The sequence below is a fragment of the Thamnophis elegans genome, chromosome 7 (assembly GCF_009769535.1).
Source record: "Thamnophis elegans isolate rThaEle1 chromosome 7, rThaEle1.pri, whole genome shotgun sequence".
Taxonomy (NCBI): domain Eukaryota; kingdom Metazoa; phylum Chordata; class Lepidosauria; order Squamata; family Colubridae; genus Thamnophis; species Thamnophis elegans.
The window spans coordinates 32,711,963-32,732,588 of NC_045547.1; the positions used below are offsets into that span (position 1 = coordinate 32,711,963).

Sequence of the window (20,626 nt, forward strand, 5' to 3'; positions counted from 1 at the left end):
AGAACCAGCTTCTTGAGAAACTTAAACTACTTTCTGGTTTGCATTTAAAATAATAGTTATGGTTCCACCAAGCTAAGCTCCAGGAAGGGGCTTTAAAAAATCACTTTTCTAATTTTTGCTGAACTCAAAAATGCTTTGTCTCCTTTTAATAGTGTCAGCAGCAGCAGACTCCTTCAGTTCAGCAGGCTAGCATGGTATCAACTGCTATGGGATCAGGAGCACCTACAGCAGACCCAGAAAAACGCAAGCTTATACAGCAGCAACTTGTTCTCCTCTTGCATGCTCACAAATGTCAGCGGAGGGAGCAAGCAAATGGAGAAGTACGACAGTGTAACCTCCCTCACTGTCGAACCATGAAGAATGTCCTCAACCACATGACACATTGCCAGGCTGGAAAATCCTGTCAGGGTAAGTACAACATTTGATTTTCTATATACTTGTAATCATGTTCTGTACAACAGAAATTTGCAGAAATTAGACCTTAATCTAATGTTAGAACTTTGAATGATTTGTTGGAAGTCAGCAAGGATTTATGTTAAACTTATTTAACATGAGCAACAATAAAATACTTGCCTTTGCTCAGACTATATTATACTGCTGAAATGAAAACTGGTTTGTAGTTCTAGTATTTAATAGAATGATGAATTTGAGCTCAGATTTATTGATTTATTTAGCATATGGTGTTTGTACATCGAGAGCCAGGGAGTCTACATTGTTAGTATAGAATAGTTTGGCTACCTAAGATTGCTAGTTTGCTTAGTTCATCCAGGGTACACCACAGGGGGGTGAACTAGCTCCATCCACAGAGTGTCTAACGATGTTCTATGCAAGTGTCATCTGGAGTTTTTCTCCACTGAATTTACCTTGCATTCAGGTAGGTCTAGCAGTTAGTTTCTTTCTATTTCACAAAGAGCAGTTAGTTTCCCATCGGAATGGTACCTATTTATCTATTTGTATTTTGCATGATTTTGAACTGCTATGTTGATAGAAGTTGAGGCAAATGATAAGAGCTCACTCCATCACACACTGCTAGGGCTCAAACTGCTGGAGTACAGAGAGAGATGACCTTTTCCACTTTAAAAGTTGAAATTGTATTGTACCAACTGTTTCATTTCTAGGAATCAACAGCAGATTTCAATTTATATAGATAGTTCAAGAAATGTTCAGGTTTGTGCAAGTCACAAAATATTTTTTAAACTTTCTTTTAGTGGCTCATTGTGCATCTTCACGACAAATCATATCTCACTGGAAGAATTGTACCCGGCATGATTGTCCTGTGTGTCTTCCTCTTAAAAATGCTGGGGATAAAAGAAATCAACAATGTAAGAAGTCCTTTACACCCTTTATTGTTATAATATCATTGTTAGGCTATTAACAAAATCAGAATCTTATATTATGTGTACTGTAATAGTTTTTTTTTAACAATGTTATGCAAAGTAAGATGCCTGAAGCTGAAAATCCTTTATAGCAGGGGTGTCAAACTCAAGCCCTGCAGGCTACCAAAGGACCGGCCTGCAGTCCCTCTGGCAGCCAAAATGGGGCTCCCTCTGGCAGCCAAAACGTTTTGGCTGGCAGGGTGCTGCAGGAGGCGACATCCATCTCCCCTCTGGCCGGCCCAAGGAGGAGAACTACAATGCTGATCCGGCCCTTGAAGAAATCCAGTTCGACACCCCTGCTTTATAGGACAAATAGTGTATCAAAAGACGTATTTCTGTTTATTGCATTAATTTATGTGCTGGACACTAAACACTTGTTGTTAGGTCATGTTAAGAAAGTGACATATTTAGCTTTTTCAGTGCCTGTAGGAGTGACATTTTAGTAAATCAATATTTCTTCATTGATGAAAGGTACATACCAGTGCTGAAATCTATTTTTCCCCTACCATTTCTGTGGGCGTGGCTTGGGGGCATCATGTGACTGGGGGGGCGTGGCTTTGTAGTCAAGACTGGGGGGGCCAAAAGACAGAAACTCGCTTTAACAATGTTGTGCTGGAACAGAGGGTTGGACTAGATGACCTCCAGGTCCCTTCCAGCCCTGGATTACTGTGCTCTTTCAAGGTATCCTCTGAAGCTGTGTCTAGTGCCAAGTTTGTGGTCCTCCTTCCCTCTCCTTTTTCCCTCCCTCCCTACCTCCCTCCCCCCCTCCCCCTCTTCTTCCCCTTCCCAGCAGCACACCCACTCACCCCACTTTTTAAAGCATTTTTTCCCTGTCAGTTCAGGCGAACTGGCAGGGAAAAAATGCTTGAAAAAACAGGAAAAAAGCTTCTGACGATCGCGTGGGTCACAGCTGAGCCACATGATCCTCGGAAGCTTTCTTTTTACTACCGGTTCACAGAATCAAGGACAATTGTCCCTGCCAGTTTCGTCTAACCGGGAGGATTTCACCCCTGGTTCATACCATACTTTCCCCATAGTTGTGCTTTTATTTTTTTCCTTGCCTCTCCTCTACATAACTCTTAATCAAGCTGAATAATTGGCAAAAATGACCAAGATATATTGAGTATGTATTAATAATTTTAAAATAGTAAGAATGCAAGATATTTATAAAATGAGCACAACATTATTTTATGAAAAAGTACGGTAATTCTGATGAATTTAACACTTAGACATTAATGTTGAATAGACTCCCATTTTTCCTTCAAAAATTTATTTCAAATTTTTATTTAAAATTTATAGATTTAAAAATATGGATTAATGTCAATCCAGTTAGTTTTTTTTAATCACTTCTCCATCTTTGTGTTTTCATTGCTTCTAGCATTATTAGGTGGTGCTGCAGTAGGAATTGGAAATTCTGGTTCTGTGGGAGTTGGGCAGCAGACAACATCCAACTTAAATACTACTAACCAGATTGACCCCAGCTCTATTGAAAGGGCTTATGCAGCTCTGGGGCTGACATATCAAGGGAATCAGATGCCAACACAGACACAGGCTCAAGTGAAAAGTCAGCAGCAAGGACAGTCACCACAGGGGCTTCGCCCCATGAATCCCACAAGTAAGTTCACAGAAGACAAAATATATGTCTCCTATCCAATAAATATTTTGCCATTTATATATAACAGTCTTTGTCTTATTGATGAGCCTTTCTCTCTGAAGTGCCAAAAGACATTTAAATTATTAGAAAATTATTACAAAAATTGAATTTTTTAATAAAAAAATTGATACCTTTTTCAAAACTCATTTATTGGTACATATTCCTACAGAGGTGGGGGGAGATGCATCTTGGAAGTATGGCTGTAATTTTTATTTGATGTGCCTGTGGTCTCAGCAATTTACTAGGTCTCCCTTAAGAATCTTACCGTATTTTCTTATGAAGGAGAGTAATGATAATTATTTCATGCAAATGTTACAAACTATGAATATGTTTAAGTTATAAAAATCAGGGATGGAGTGGATTCTTACATTGTACAGGTATAATACAAACTAATAAACATTAAGGCTTTGCTTTTTGTAAAACAACATAATAAATATTTAATTAGAATATTTTGTTTTGTTTTTCCTAAATAGGTGCTAATCCTATGGGAGTGAATGGAGGAGTTGGAGTTCAAGCCCAGAATCTGCTACCAGATGCAATGTTGCATTCAGCTGTAAATTCTCAAAAGTAAGATTATTTTCATTTAACATATAACCTTATAAAATTAGCAAAAATGAGCGGTTGCTATAGTTGAAAGATTTTCAGGTAAGTTAGCACCAATAAGAACATTTACAGATTGATTCCAGCATCCTAAGCTGGGCCTGGAAATGCATTGATTAGTGCTGGCCATCCAATACTTATTAAATTACCCTAACCATTTCAAAATCACTAAGACTGGGAACAGCATTTTGTACCAGCTGCATTTCCATTACTACATTACACTACATTATCCTGTGAGGTAGTAATTCAGACTGGATATTACTATTACTGAGATTGGAGGGTCCCCCCACTTTTTTTTTTCTGGTAAAGCTACAGCTGGTATACATTCTAAATTGGTTAAAAATTCTCCTAAATATAGCATGATGTGTCTTGGACGATGCTAAGTAAAGGAAAACATCCAAGTAATGCATTTGAAATGCAGTCTTATATAAAACCAGTTAAAATCCTCATTCAAGGCAGTTCCTTAGGTTTTTTACAATAGCTCTATTTTGTCAGGTTAGATTTGCATGTTATCCTCAAAGAAAGGAGGGGACAGGAGTATAATCTTGTAAACACAAAAATATTGAAATTTATTTGATTTTGAATGTTCTCGTGTGGAAGTTATAACATCTATAAATTGTAGAAAATTTCATTTTGAAAAAAGAATAGCAGGATTCCATGTTTCCTTTCTCAGTAAAAAAATAATTATATTGGGCATTGAAAAAAGTTTGACCATAGTCATTAAAAAAATCAGAGTATTGGATGTAAAAGTAGATATGATTGAGCTGAATGAAGTAGATATCTCCACTGGAAGTTAATATAAAGTATGAATAAATACAATTATTTTTCTGCATTTTCTATTAATATACTTAGTAATTCATTGCATTTTAGGACAGGTGGAAATCAAATGTATTTCATTTTACTCTTCATCAGGCAGTCCTCGATATACAAGCACAATTTAGTTCAAAATTTCCATTGTTGCAAAGCAGTTGTTTCCCCCCATTTTATGACATTTCTTGCTACAGTTGTTAATTGAATACTGCAGTTAAGTCAGTGACACAATTGTAAAGTGAATCTGGCTTTTTCATTGATTTTTATCGTCAGAAGATCACAAAAGATGATCACATAATCCCAGGATACTGCAACCATTATAAATATGAGTCAGCCTAGAGGCTGAAATTTGATCACGTGACCAGTGGTGGGATTCAATTTTTTTTCCTACCAGGTTCTTTGGTGGTGGTGGGTGTCATGTGACTGGGTGGGCGTGGTTAACTCAACATCGCCCACACCTACTCAGTCACATGACCCCACCAAACCATGGCCACAGGTCATGTAGGTAGGGGGAGAAATTAATTTCTACCTATTTTCTGCCCAGGCCTGGCCTAATCTGTGAAAGGGCTCCTCCTGCATGTTGCCCGCTCTCCCTTCGCCAGTCCCGTTTCTGCTCCTTCCGAGGCACCAGCCCTAGTCTTGCTTCCTCCCCCACAACCGCCTCTTTGTTTGGGCTTACCTTCCTCCCAGCAGCCGCCTCTTTGCCAGCTGTTTCCTGGCAGTGGCAGCTGGCTGGAGGCCACTGAAAACTACCGGAGGTCTCAAATGCACCAAAAAAGCCACTGACATCACCGCCCTGTTCTTTGCACCAGCCACACATGCTCATCCCATTGTCTGCTGCACCAGAGGGATTTGACCAGGCAAGTACAAGCAGAGCGGCGCAGCAGGCAATACACACGCAGCCGGTGCAAAGAACAGGGCGGCGACAGTAGTGGCTTTTTCAGTGTGTTCGAGACCTCCAGTAGTTTTCGGTGGCCTCCAGCCAGCAGCGGGTAGAAAAGAGGCAGTGACTGGGAGGCTTCTCACAGTCACACTGAAAAAGAAAGCTTGCCTTCCGGAATCTGGACCAACTGCCACAGGAGGAAGGTAAGCCCAAAGAAAGAGGCGGTGGAGGAAGCAGGGCTAGGGCCAGGCCTCTAAAGGAGCGGAAACCAGGACTGGTGAAGGGAGAGTGGACGGCATGCAGGAGGAGGCCCCGGGAAGGCCAGAGCCAGGGAATGGCACATTCCCCAACCTGGCCAAGGTGAGTGGCAAGCAGGTAGAGGCTCTGGGGCTTCAGGGAATAGCACATCCGTGGGTCCTGGTCCCCGGCACCTGACCCAAGACGAAGGATGAGTAGCTGGCATGCTTACCTTTCGTGAGCTGAGCAGAATGGGCAAGATGCGGAGGCGACTGACACGTTTAGCTAAGCCAAATGGCGATGGCAACATATATAGGGGTGGGATGAGCATCGGGCAGGGCGAGTGAGGGTGGGGTGACTGAGCGGCAACTGGATGAGCGGGGACTGGTTCAGCTAGAAGTCACTACCGATACCAAATTTCCCCTACCTGTTCACCCGAATCGATGCAAACCGGCTGAATACCAACTCTGCACATGACCATGGGGATGCTACAACAGGCATCAGTGTGGAAATTGGTCATAAATTATTTTTTCAGTGCCGTTGTAACTTCAAACAATTATTAAACAAAAGGTTATAAGTCGAGGTCTACCTGTATATTGAAGTGATTGAACATGAGTTTATATTTCTTTATAATTGGTTTAAATTAAGAGAATATAAATTATGAATAAAAAAACCATTTAAAAAATAATTGATCAAGTATTGTAGTTGGAAATGAATGTTTTCTGAAGAAACACGTATTCAGAAGTAAAGCATTGACAGCCAAAGACTGAGTGAATATGATGACTTTTTTAATTCCAATATCAAATCCATAACATAATTCTTAAATGCTTCCTTATTTCCCCAAGTAAAACTTTCAGAGGTATATAAGAATATTATGAGTTCTATTTCTAATTTTTGTTTGATTTTAATCTTGATAATTTTGACAAGAGATATTGAAGCTCACATTTACAAAATAAAAATCATTTTGGGGAAAATACAAAGGTTTATATGCCTAAAATGGCATATAACACACCTGATCACACCAGAGCAGGAAACCTCATAAATATAAGAGAGCTACATCAATAGAATAAACTATCTTGTCTTCTGTATAGGGTATCACTAAACTTTGTTTTATGGTGCCCCATAAGTTTCCACTTTGTTTTCAGTCCTATGTTGAATGAAAATGCAAATGTTGCTGGTCTGGGGAATATGCCAACTGCAACACATCCTTCTGGTATTGGAATTCGAAAACCATGGCATGAAGATATTACTCAGGATCTCAGAAACCACCTTGTGCATAAACTGTATGTACTAATAAAATGTTCAGACTTCTAAACAAACCTTATAAATAATACAATTGATATAATGAGAATGGTAAACATAATGTAACAAACTATAAATCTAATGCTTTTTCATAACGTGTGATGGTAATTATTGATTTCTTTTTTACTGTTGAACCTATCTTTGTAGCATGTGGAAGTAGATATAGGGCAAGAATCTAAAGTTAAGGCTGTACATTTCTAATGAAAAGAGAAATTGATATTATGTCCAAATAGTGTAAGAAATACTCATAATTTGCTGCTTAAGTGGATCCTATCATGAGGCAATAAATTCTGTGATAAGGAGGCAATCAGTGCCAGAAAGTGCGACCCATATCTGGAAATCCATTTCTTCTATGTTGCCTTGAAGTAATTTTACTTTATGAGCATTAAAAATCAGTTTCATTGAGTTGCCATACATTGACCCTTCAGTAAGATATCTACATTATTTCCAGGACTAATACATTGGTGCACAGCAACATTGTATAGTTGAAAAATTGTATCATTTTATATGCATGCACACTCATCATTTCAATATAAGCAGTATTATGCAAAGCAAAGGAAAAAAGTTAAATAAATAAATGTCAGAAGATAGAGGAGGAACTTCAAAACCATTTTAATATAAAACCATTCACTATACCGCCCCATGATTTTCTTTCCTTTCATGCTAGCCTTGTTTCAACTATAGCAATACACCATACATTGACTTTTGTTCTTTAAATTTTTCACCTCTCTCTTTTTGAGACCTTATCAACTTCAAGTAACTACATTTTTTTTAATTTTCCCTTTCCTATTAACTAATTTTGTCGTCCTACATGGCCAATCCATTTCAGCATATTGTTTTTGTATAACTTTCTTTTGTATTCAGTCCATTTTATTTTCAAATGTATAGTGCTTTTTTCTCTCAGATTTGTACAGTCTTACTTTGCATTAAACCATGTCACACTTCCCAAATTTTTCTCATTTTCATTTCCCTTTCAATCATAATTTTACCCAACACAAACCCACACTTTATAATCTCACTGTAGATTTTGCATTCATTGTTGTATCTTCCCTTTGTATAAAGGAACTAATAATACCTTTATTCCAATTGCCATAGATAGATATAGTCTTTGCGCACATACTAAAAAGGTTATATAGCCAATCTGTCACAACCCTAAAAATTCCTACTTTCATATATACCAACAGTAGAATCAGATGATCATAAAGAAAATATATACAGTATCTAGTTGTTGAGAGCTGACATGAACTAGATGGCACCTGATCAATCAGTCTAAATTAAACCAATTTCTACCCGCTTTATGTCATATATTTTAACTTTTCCATTCATAATTTATTAAACTATGTATTCATCAAGGTCTTAGATAAGTAACGTGCCAAGTTGGGAGTTGTAACCCTGGAAAAAGTGCATAGAATCCTCAGTTCTGCTAAGTTGGCTCCCTGTCTATTTGATCGTTATAACTTCTGGCTCATGAAGATTGCTTTGAGGGGATATAAAATTGCACCCATGGAGTAGTATCTGTTTTGTTGAAGGAGTGGGTAGTTTTGGCCATCATTGGAGTCAGTGGTTCTGGACAATTTTTGTCCAGGTTTCATGATATCCCCCAACCATGTTTTATGAGCTGCATTGGTTAACAGCAGGAGTCTGGATGCAAGGCACCTGTTATTACCTCTAAAGCCATTTATGGTATAGGGCCTGGTTATCTGAAGGGCCATCTGTCCTTCATAATTTCTGCTATTCTGTACGATCAGGCAGAGTCGGCACACTTCAAGTGTCATCCATTGAACAGTGTTATCTGACGGGACCTAGGAAGCATGCCTTTATATATAACCTATGCCTGCCATCTGGAACAGCTCCTTAGCGATTATCCATAGGCACTCTTAAAACCTGACACTCCCCTCTAGGAGTATTGTTGTGTTATATGGCTCTTTTTTAAAACTTGGGGCGGATGTTCTTTGTTTTATGGATGTCTGATCTTTAGTTTGTATTTTCTAAATTATTTTAATATTGTATGTGGCCCACAATGGCAGTAGAATTAAATGGCCTTAAAATTATAAAATTCCCTCTATTCCTTTTAATTAGACTATTTTAATTTCAATATATTATATCCTTTCCTTTTCTCCGAATCTATCATACACCATGGTTGTCAACTTTCGGGGTCATGGATACATGGCCTAAATATTAATTGTGTTTTAAGTGTCTATTGACTAAAATTAAATACATTGATAAAAAGCTATTATAACTTCAGTAATAATTATCAATGTGTTTATTATTTTATTATTCAGAATGTCTACAAATAGTTAACAATACATTGCAATATTTGCATTTATTCTGCCTGAAGAAAGTTATCTTAATTTTCCTTTGCAGAAGAACAGCACCTTCTTTTTATAAGGGAACTAAAAATAAACCTAGTAGATTTTTTTAATGAGACACCCATTGGTCCCCAGGATTTAGGATTCTATAGGGCCTATTTGATCTATATGGATGTGTGTCAAATAGCAGCTACTTACAATGTATGAGTATATCAGTGGCAAGAAAAAGGTGCCTCATTACTAGGGAAACTGGCAAGAAAGAAAAGTTTAATATAGTTCCATTGGATTGGAGTTACCCAAGAAAGGAACTTGAGTTTTCTTTTCTATATTAGTTGGGAATGATCTTAAGTTACAGGAATATAGATTTCATGTTAGTGTTAGGACATTTAAAACAGTTAAGGGAAGTAGAGGGTTTACTTTCTAGAGGTACTTTCTAGTAGAGGCTGGAAATCCCTTTTTGATAGTGCTTCAATTTGGATCCCTGCATTAACCACAGTTATAGACTTGGTGGTGGAAAACCATCAACAACAAAAAAGCATACACAGACATAGCTAGGAACAACTTATAAAGTAACAAAGCAAGCTGGTTAAAGATATGGTTGCTGTAATGATTAAAAGAAAGGTACTTTGTCCGTACTTCTGCACGTTGTCAGTCATATTTTTCAAACAGTTTTCATAGCTCTAATTGCTAAAAATCCTTTGGGCCCAGACTTCAACAACTATGATCTACTGACTCTTGTGGTAAACTGCTGAAAGAGTCAGCTATAATTTTCTATCATAGCTACAGTATGAAAGCTACAAAGTAATTCCAGAAACCCAAGTAATCCAGTGCTTTCTGCTGAACTGATAGGGCTGAAAAAGGTTGCATTGACTGTGCAGCAGTCAACACGATCTTTTGTGCCTGGCTGTGTTCTGTGTTGTATTGAATTACAATTCCTGTTACTTCCAGGTAGCATGGGCAATGAAAGCTTTGGTCTGGCACATTTTGGAGGGGTCCTGAATCAAGGAAGGCTGTTCTGTTAGATATCCTTTATTTCCATATTACAAGAAGCTGTGCTGCTGTGATTTGGCAAGACTATTTGTATTAAACTTAAATAAGGCTGGGTGTACAAGCTTTCAGTAAGTTTTTTTAATTGTTTGGGTGTCAACATAACTGCAGAGTTCCTATATGCTTCTCACCCATAGCAGCATTGATAAGAATATCACAAGAAAGATAAAATACTTGTGGGCTAAATAAATCCCTACTCGCTCCTATTTTGATATGGCTAAATTTTAAAAAATTACTTGAATTGCTTCTCTCCCTTCTTGGCACTAGTCCATAATGGTAACATTTTCTGGATTTCTAAATATACTGGGAAGTGCGAGATCGAATTTGGGTCAGTCACCTGGACCAGAGATTTACTCTTCCCAACTCATGCTAGAACCCATCTTCAGGGAACTTCTCTCTACTGGAATACGTGCTTTGGGCTGTTCTGTGAGTTGTGTTTATTTGGTTCCTTCCTATTGGTGGCTGTTGTTTCCTTGTGCTGCCAAGTTCTCAGCTTCTAATCCAATAGAGAGAAGCTCCCTGAAGATGGGCTCCAGCATGAGTCCAAAAGCTCAAAAGAGTAAATCTCTGGTCCTGGTGACTGCAAATTCAGCTCTGCATCATTATCCTGGGACACGTATATTTGTCTTCATACTGGGAAGTGTTGAGGATTGTTTTGATTTATCAGCCAACCATTCCTAAAGGAAATATGAAGTGGAGCATGGTGGTATTATATAATACAAAGTTCAAAAAATTTTGTTTGCTTGCTTATGAAACAATAGCTTAATAGATTTAATATTTTCCCCTTATATTCCTCTAGAGTACAAGCCATATTTCCAACTCCTGACCCCGCAGCACTGAAAGATAGACGTATGGCAAATCTTGTCTCCTATGCTCGGAAAGTTGAAGGGGACATGTATGAATCTGCAAATAGCAGGGTATGCTATTTTCTGGAGTCCTATTTCTCTCACACATTTTTAAACAGCTGATCCTTATATTTTTCTATATATATACTGCTAAATGTGTATTCTTTTCTACCATTGTGAGATGTCCGTAGACCAAAGAATATAAACTACTTCAGTGATGCCAGTGAATCATTGTGTGTATATAGTTGGATTACAAAGTCAATTACAGTCATTTAAACTCATTTGTTGTCTTTAAGGAACAAAATTCAGACCAAAGCAATGAGGGTGAATGTAATTTTCATGGTGCTCTAACATAATTGGATAGTTCCTAACAGTAAGGAGCAGTCTGCTACTCACTCTTGTGGTAAGATATTGCATTAGATGCAGTGTTGCAGATTTGCTTTAGAATGAAGATTAAAATCAAATGAATTTTATATATAATATGTTTTATACGGCCTTGAGGTTACATGTAATATCAAACCTCATATTACACTCCTGATGACACTACATCCAGTTTATAATGCAGACTTCTGATGGCAGTACAGAGAAACTGTTCTGACCTAGGCTTCCTGATGCAGTAAAAAGCATGCGCTTAGTCCCAAAACCCCTCTTTTTATTTCAAAGCCTGTGAATTATGTTCATTCACAGCCCATAATGAGTCCCAAATAGTTGAAAAGAGTCCTGCAGTAGGCTGCCAAAGTCTTTTGGGAGAAGGCTCCACCTTTATCTTCCGTGAAAGACTTAATTGGCAATTAGCTTGGCAAGGCCACGCAGAACAAAGAATCAAAACGGAGCTTCAGAAGGTAAATTGACCACCATGAACCAAGTTGCTTCCTACAAAGGCTCATGTGCCTTTGCTCCTACTTTATGTCCTATGGGAGGGGCCAATCACCTCCAAGCCTTACTCCCGAGTCGTCCCTTCTGTCTTAACTGTTCTTGCCTTCTGGCAACTCTGTGCATGTGCGCACTGGGAACGGGGAGCCTGTTTGCCTGCCTCGCTGATGTCCGACTCTGGAAGGCAGCACAAGGCACTAGCCCCCTCTCTGCCTCCTATGTAGGGCCCTCGTCCGAGCCTTCCCCAGATCCCAGGACTGGCCCATGTTCCTCCCCAACCTCCTTGCTATCCAACTCCGCTACCAGCTTTGCAGACCATCAGCAGACCACAACAGAAACCTGATTATCTTGGCGCTTACCATAGTCTAACTTCTAAGTATTCTTAGCTCCCACCTACCTATCCAACCAATCCACATCACTACATTCTTTAGCTTTCTATGTGCAGAACCTGAATTACAGTGATAGCTCTTTCACTAGTGTTGAATAAACATCAGATTCTAAGGAGTAAAATCCATAGCGTACATCTGGAAGTTTAAAATGAGCAAATACGTATCATTAATCTTACATATATTTCCCATTACAGGCAGAGTACTATCACTTATTAGCAGAGAAAATTTATAAAATCCAGAAGGAATTGGAGGAAAAGAGAAGGACCAGATTGCAGAGGCAAAATATGATACCAAATGCCCCAGTCATGCCACCAGCTCCTATGAATCAAGGACCCATGGGGCAGCCACAGCCTGGAATGACAGCAAGTAAGTGTTTATATTAACCTGTGTAATTAATACTTGAAAAATTTAATCCTTAGCCAGCGAAGAATCAAAATTACAATTGTGTTATCTTAGAAATGGACTCATCAGCTTATTCAGAGTTTATAAATGTCATAGTTATTCTAACAAAATGGATATAGTGGTGCCATGGTAGGAGAGGCAAGTAAGAAGATATTTTATAGTAAATGTCTAAAGAAATTCCCAAATTCCCCATCTTCTTAAGCTTAGTTTTTTTTCTGTTTTTTAAAGAAGATGGGCAAGCTTGAGTATTATGTTGCAGTATTCAAAAGTATTTTTGTAAATAAAAATAAAGCTTGAGGCTGACAGTTTTAATTTATAATATGCCATCATGTATATTATTAGGAGGAAACTGACAGTAGATAAGATACCACTTAAAACAGAGCACTTACAGATAGTTTAATGTAAAATTTTTCCAGTCTACAAAATTCACTAAATATGCTGACATAATTAATTTTTCCCCATCAGCCAGGTTCATTTGCTTTGTTACCAAGGCTAGCAAGTAATGCTCTGTTGACAATTTCCATATAGAACAAGTTGGCAAAAATTGGTCGATTTCCTACCAATAGGAAAAAACCTGCCAACTTCTTTCCATAACATGGGCTAGCACTTGGGGGTGGGAGCAGATTTTGAAGATGTTTATATTTAGTAATCTATCAGAATTTGATTTGTGGGACAGATGGTGATACTTGGAGGGATATGTGAATGAATCCTGATAAAGCGCCTAGGATTTGTGAAAAAATATTAATTTAATTTTTGGGATTTTGTCTACATTACAGATGGTCCTCTTCCTGACCCAAACATGATTCGTTCCAATGTGCCAAACCAAATGGTAAATCGCATGCAGACACCACCAGGTGAGACTTTAGAAACCTCTCATAAGACATTTATCATTAGATTCAGGAAATTTTGGATTTAGATTGTGTACTCATTCTGCCGTAACAATTTCTTACTACTATGACTGGCTTTCCACATTCCATATTTTAGTTCTAGAATATATCTGCTCTTGTTTTGCCATTTTATACTTTTTCTCAATAGATAGAAGTCATGTATCTTTATCATATTATTGCTTTTTCTTATGTGACACAATCCACTGGCATTACACTTTCAGTATAACCAAGCAGAGCAAGTTTTCCTTCAAATGAATGCTTTCTGTTCTAGGCAGAGTAGTTTATCTCAAAGGGGCATATACCATAAATCTTTTTCTTTTTATCAAGCAATTGTCAACATTTTTTTGCAAATTTTTAATTTTTAAACCATCTTTTTCTGTTTGTTGGATTTTCAGGTCTTGCTAATGGAAACAATAGATATGGCTTTATCTAGGTCAATATTAGTAATTACACATAGGCTCTTGCTTGGTTTTTTTTATCTTTGTATTTTTATATTAGCCTCTAGCTGTGTTACAAAATACCTATACTAAATGGCTTCTCAAATAACACAATAAAGCCTTAGCTTCAGTTTAACTTAAAGCTTCATACATGTAGCACTTTAAAAATCATTGCTTTTACATCGTTTCCTTCAAATGTTGTCAGGTCAAAGCTTTCTCTAAATTATTATTGATTGCTGATATTTGTTTGCTTTTATTTATTTATTTATTCATCCATCCACCCATTGTTTTCTCCTTATTTTCTCACTGGTATTGAGTTGCTCCAACAGTTTTCTTTTTGCATCTCTTTAAAAAATGTGCAACATATCAATGTTCTAGTAAACACTGAAAATTTTTATTTAAACATGAACATTCACAGGAATGAATCAATTTGGCCCAATAACCATGTCGATGCCATCAGTTGGACCCCGACAAACCCCTCCCCTTCCTCACCCCGGACAGCTAAACCAGGCTGGGAATATAAATCAGGTTGGTTGATTCTTCTATCTGTTATGTTTTCTAATCAGCTGGTAAAACTAAGTCTTCTGTCTAAGTGTGGTGTTTTCTCCATATTTTAATAATTTCTGTCTTGAATTTGTTTAAGTCATATGTGCATTCTTCGGATAATTGATTTTTTTAAGCAATTGGTGGAAAATCTATAGATAGTCACATAAATATTTCTTACAATTTAGAAGGGAATATTTTAAAACAACTGTTTTATTGAAATGTTAGGTAATATGAAAATTAATAGCATTATACAGTATTTCTATTCATTGATGTTTTCTTATAGATTGGATTTTCCCCACGTATGCAACCTCAAGGGGTTGGTCAGTCTTCTGGTCAAAGTCAATTTGTACCACAGAACCAATTTCCTTCATTGTCCCCTGGAATGAATCCAGCTAGCACACCTATGACTCAACCTGCCAATCAGACTCCAGCTTCTCAAGTATGTGTTGAGAAGATATTTTAATCTCTGATTATAGATATGTCTACAGCTAATGTAGATAAACGAAATGTACAAAACTGAAACAAGGTTCTTTATATAAGCTTGTCAGTGGCATCAGTTTTCTTTTTATTTGTAACTTTGTCTTTGCTGAATCTTTTCCTTTTCATCTTAATTAATTGACTGTACCTTGTTTTTCTATAAGTGAGGAGAGCAATAGGTCAGAGTTATGCTCATTTCCCAGAAGGGATTACCAGAAAGTCCAATTGCTATTGCTTTCTCAGCATGTCTTGTTTTTGTGATAATAGCTGAAGGAGGGATGGGAGGTTTTTAGTCTTTATGGAGTGAATTTGGACCCCAAATCTCCAAATACAGTATATTCAGAACCTTTTTTTAAAATTTGCAGGCACAAATGACCAACTCTTCATGTCCTGTAACATCTCCAGCAGTGGCTCCTGGCTCTCAAGGGGGTCATATTCATTGTCCTCCCATTCCACAGTCTGCATTGCATCGTAATTCTCCTTCTCCAGTACCAAGTCGTACTCCTACACCTCATCATACGCCCCCAGGATTGGTTTCCCAGCAGCAGCAGCAGCAGCAGCAACAGCAACAGCAACAGCAGCCACCTGCACCCCAACAGGCAACTATTGCCTCTGCCCCTGCTGCTGTTTCTCAAATGCCACCTTCTGGGCCCCAGTCACAAACTATGCACCCCTCTCAGAGGCAGACTCCAACACCCCCACAGGCTCAGTTGACTCCTCAAATGCAGCCTCCAGTTTCTGTTACCCCTTCTGCAGAGCAGCAGTTGCCACAACAACCTCTTTCACAACAGAGCACAACTGCATCTGTACCTACCCCAACAGCGACACTGCAACCTCAACACCCTACAACACCTGTAAGAAAACATTTTACTCTTCTAATACTATTATTTTTCAAAACTGCGAATTCAAACGAAAAACTTTTGGAGTGTACATGTCATGAGGGAATAGAACTTGAACTGTAGTAAATGTTGAAACTTGCCCTTCTATCTGCTCAGTGGTGTTTTAGTGGAATTTAATATTGTGAAAAACAATTCTCATCAGTTTAATTCTAATGACCTGTGTTTGGAGACAGAAACAGCTGCAAAAAATGGGATGCTTCCATGGTGGACAAGTATAAGCTAATGTTAAATTTATTGTGCAGCATCTCTTTTGTGCAGGTAGAAAGTGATGCCAGAGCTAACATAATTTACAAACACAAAAGGAAGCAAAAAATAAATTTGGTAAAGTCATGTGGCTTCACTTTTTATATTCTGGTTTATTGTGTTTTTTTCTAGCTTTCACAGCCAGGTGCAAATATTGATGGGCAGGTATCAAATCCACCATCCACCAGCAGTGCAGATGTAAACATTCAGCAAACTGCCCCTGAGCAGCAGCAACAGCAGCAACAGCAGAGTTTACCTGAAATTAAAATGGAGGTTAAAATGGAAGAGGAGGACTCTGAACACGCAGATCATCAAATAGATGAGAAACCAGAGGTGAGTAATGGGTGATAAAGTTAGGCATATCCGGAAATCAGTAGTTTGGGAGAGGATGCTTTACTCATTCACCATTTTGACCAGTTAGCTAATAAATAAAACTAAAATACTTCATAAACTGTAAGACTTGATGGGCAGGTTTTCTTTATTACAGGTTTTCTTTGTGTCTCTTGCTGATGTTAGGTCCAGCAACAGCAACAGGATCATGAATAGTTATGTAGATAAATTGAAATGAAATGCCATCATGCAGGAAAGTGATTTTCTCCTTTTATTAGAACCTAATTCTGTATTCAGAATATGAGTGTCTTGGAAAAAGTACTTTAGTCAAGGAGAACAAATGAAAAATAATGAAGAGATATGGTGATCTAACTAAATTTAGATTATCTACAATATTGGGTAGAGCAAAAGGTTTATATCTCAAGATACTTTGGATTTCATGTTTCATCAGCCATAGTCACCATAGCCAATGGCAAAGTATTGTAATCCAGGATACATGGGAGGCATAATGCTGCACATCCTGGCCTACATGTGCTATAAGGCTGCATTTGATTGTGGCCAGATCTGTGCATGTATCATGGCCATACATGCAGTTTTTGTGTTTTCTATGCCCTTTTCTATAGATTCAGAGGAAACATATTTCTATCAATATTGACAGTACAAAAATATCTATACAGGAGAGAAGTAATCTCTTAAACTCTATGTAATGTTAAATTTACGAACTACTTTTCCAGATTAAAGTAGAACCCCTAGCGGATGAATGTAAATCTGAACCAATGCAACAGGAGGAAAAGAAACCAGAAATGAAGCAAGAAGTAAAGGAAGAGGAGGAAAGGCCTAGTACTCCAGGTACCCAGTCTTCACCAGCTTCTGGGCAGTCAAAGAGAAAAAGTAAGTCGATTTTTTTCCCCCCATCATATAGAGGCAAAGTCATTTTCTTCAAATGAGATTTGAATTTATGTATAACATTTTGGTACCAGAAATACTTTTCCAGAAATGTTTTATCTGTTAGAAGAAATAGCTACAAAGTATAGCTGCTTAATATTAGAAAAACAGAATACATTGCAGAAATTAATTATACAATACTCCTAATCCTAATATTGAAGTCTAGATCAATAAATTCTGTCCAACATTGGACACTGCATTTAAAGCATTCTTAGATGTTAAAATATGCAACTAATCTGGTTGGTATGTCGCCTTCAATCTTTCATAACTTTTTTCAAAGTTTTCAAGCCGGAAGAGTTGAGACAGGCACTTATGCCAACTTTGGAGGCACTGTATCGCCAGGACCCAGAGTCCCTTCCTTTCCGGCAGCCTGTGGATCCTCAACTACTAGGAATTCCTGTAAGTGCATTAAAAAAAAAAATTGTATTAACATGTCATTATGTTGCCAAACCTTACATATAAATAGTCCTCGCTTAAACCTAACTGGGACCGGAATTTCCATCACTAAGCAATGCATTCATTAGACAAAACATTGCTTTGCAATGGCAGTTTTGGTAGTCACAGTTGCAGTTTTAAGCCCCATGCTTCTCCTGCCCTGCCACTCTGACCTCCACTTCAACTTTCCCCACTCACTTATTACCTCTGATCTGTATCCTTTTGACCACCTTGTACTCCACCACTGCCCACTGCCTTCATGAGGCAGCTGGTGGTCACATGCAGCCTTCCGGAAGCCTTGTGTGGCCAGCAGCTGTCCTGCAAAGAACCTGGCTGGCTCTTCCTCGTCAACAGCAAGTGGAAGAAGACAGTGAAGGTCAGCTGGGGTGATGAGATGCAGGACGGCAGGGCCAAAAGGGCACAGAAATAGGTGGGGGAACTTGAAGCAAAGCCTATGGTCATAAGATCATTCTGTGGTAATAAAAATAGGTGGGCTTCCAAGTGCCCAAATTTTGAACACATTACTATGACGATACCACATTGTGGCTGTAACTTTGACGACTGATTGCCAGTATCATTAATTGAGTTGTGAGTCCAAATAGAATAGAATATTCAATGGTGGCAGCAAAAAGGAGTTCATCAGCTATTATGATTATTCCCCTCAATATAGGGAAGTGAAGAGGTACCACCTGCCATTATACTATGCCAAGCAAAATCAGCAGTGCAGGCAGTTTTTGTTGTTTCTTTTTAACCTCCATACTTAGCATTCTACAAGTTCCACTGACTCGCAGGAAGCTTTAGGTGCAATTCAAAGTCCTGGTTATCTTCTACAAAGTCCTCTGTGGCATATGGGCAAGCTGCCTTTTTCCATTTTTTTCTTCTGCTCACCCTACCAGACCTAGTAAAGTGTGTTCCATATCCCTTCTATGAAACAGTGTCATCTTATTGAAACCAGGAGTTGTGTCTTCTTAATGGTTGTTTCTGTCCTGTGGAACAGGATCCTGCTCAAATATTTGGATGGTCCCAATCCAGTTAGCCTCTTACAAGATAATGAAAACCTGGCTGTTTTCTCAGGAAATTGGTTCAGGTGGTTAGATGTACGCTGCTGTTGTCAACATTGTTTATGTTCAGATTGTGGGCTTTTTTAATGTTTTAATCCTTGCAATTTATGTTAGATGGACAGTTATATCGATCAATCATTCACTAATACAACTTTACTATGGTACATAGCTTGACCTTTATTGCAACTATAGGTTCTTTGAATTTGGGCAAAGTAGGTTCCTTAGAGCAATCTGTCATCTAATCTTAAACTTTATTATATCAGTCTTGATGCAGTTTTACACCGTACAAATTATGTAAATATGTACAGGTGCATGTAGATATTATACATACATATATATGTACGTATCTTAATGGTTATGCTTATTGTCTTTGATAGATTGGTGTAATTGGTAATAAGTGATTTACTATTTTTCTATTTTTTTAATATTACAAAGCATTCAGTTTGGGCAATAAAAGTATAATCTGTGAAGTTTTCCATAGGGTGGTGTGGTTTATAATTTAGGATAAATTATAGAAGTCTCTTACAGAATAAGATTGTTGCCTTTCAGTTAATAAAGTGGTGATTTGAAATAAGAACTTTGCATTATTTTGTTGGAAACAAACTAGAGACAGGCAATTCCTTGATCTTTGAGGATGGGTTTGTTTGGCTGAAGAATGAAGTATTAATATTTATTTTATTCAATTTATATTGCCATCCACTTGATAAGTAATTGGGCAGGTAATAAAGGATTAAAAAGATCAAAATACATACAAAAATGATTAAAAACTCAGGCACAGCAGCGGAGACAATAACTCACATACTTCATACTAAAGCAAGTTCACATAGCAACCTTGCCCATTGCCAGCAAGAAGAACCAAGTCTTCAGGACCTGGAGCATCCAGATTTTAGATATAGGGGAAGCTGCTGCTCCAAGAGAAGGCATCTGGATTAGCTGTAGTTTCTCAGTGGACCTCAACAACAACCCGGTATACAGTGCTTTGAATTATCAAATGAGAAGTTAAAGGGGGAAATGAAGTCCACTATTAGGATTGAAGATTCAAAAGCATAATTTATCAATGTCTTGTCTTGGCAGGACTACTTTGATATAGTAAAGAACCCCATGGATCTTTCTACTATCAAGAGAAAGCTTGATACAGGACAGTACCAGGAACCTTGGCAATATGTGGATGATATTTGGCTTATGTTCAATAATGCCTGGCTTTACAATCGTAAAACATCTAGAGTGTACAAGTACTGTTCCAAATTAGCAGAGGTTTTTGAGCAGGAAATTGATCCGGTTATGCAGAGCCTCGGCTACTGTTGTGGACGAAAGGTAAGGAAGAAGCTAATAGGTGAGAAAATGTAACAATTATTAAGATAACTGAATACTTAGTTCTAAGCATTGTGCTTATATTGATTGTAAATATAAATATCCAGTCATGTGAAATTGCATTCTGCAAACGTCTCTTTCTGATAACTTGGTTTTTATCTTCAGCTTTTAATCTACAATTTCAAAAAGTGAATTTTGAAATGTTTATCTCTTAACTTATACTAACAATTATAACTTGAATATTGTTCAGTAACCATAAGATTAAATTATTGTAAAGTAGTAATTAAATATGATTATGGACAATATTCCAGTTCATATACTTGGTACA

At 37.8% G+C, this 20,626-nt stretch overlaps 1 protein-coding gene across 1 annotated transcript in view; it reads left to right on the plus strand.

Moving 5' to 3' along the window:
• Positions 1 to 20,626, plus strand: part of EP300 (E1A binding protein p300) — a 75,277-nt gene that overhangs the window by 31,624 nt on the left and 23,027 nt on the right. The window contains 15 exon segments of the mRNA XM_032222087.1: positions 153 to 408; positions 1,209 to 1,322; positions 2,755 to 2,991; positions 3,504 to 3,597; positions 6,706 to 6,843; positions 11,018 to 11,135; positions 12,520 to 12,691; positions 13,504 to 13,581; positions 14,470 to 14,579; positions 14,881 to 15,036; positions 15,440 to 15,928; positions 16,349 to 16,549; positions 17,281 to 17,437; positions 17,772 to 17,890; positions 20,062 to 20,301. Coding sequence (XP_032077978.1) covers positions 153 to 408; positions 1,209 to 1,322; positions 2,755 to 2,991; positions 3,504 to 3,597; positions 6,706 to 6,843; positions 11,018 to 11,135; positions 12,520 to 12,691; positions 13,504 to 13,581; positions 14,470 to 14,579; positions 14,881 to 15,036; positions 15,440 to 15,928; positions 16,349 to 16,549; positions 17,281 to 17,437; positions 17,772 to 17,890; positions 20,062 to 20,301 — 2,679 coding nt within the window.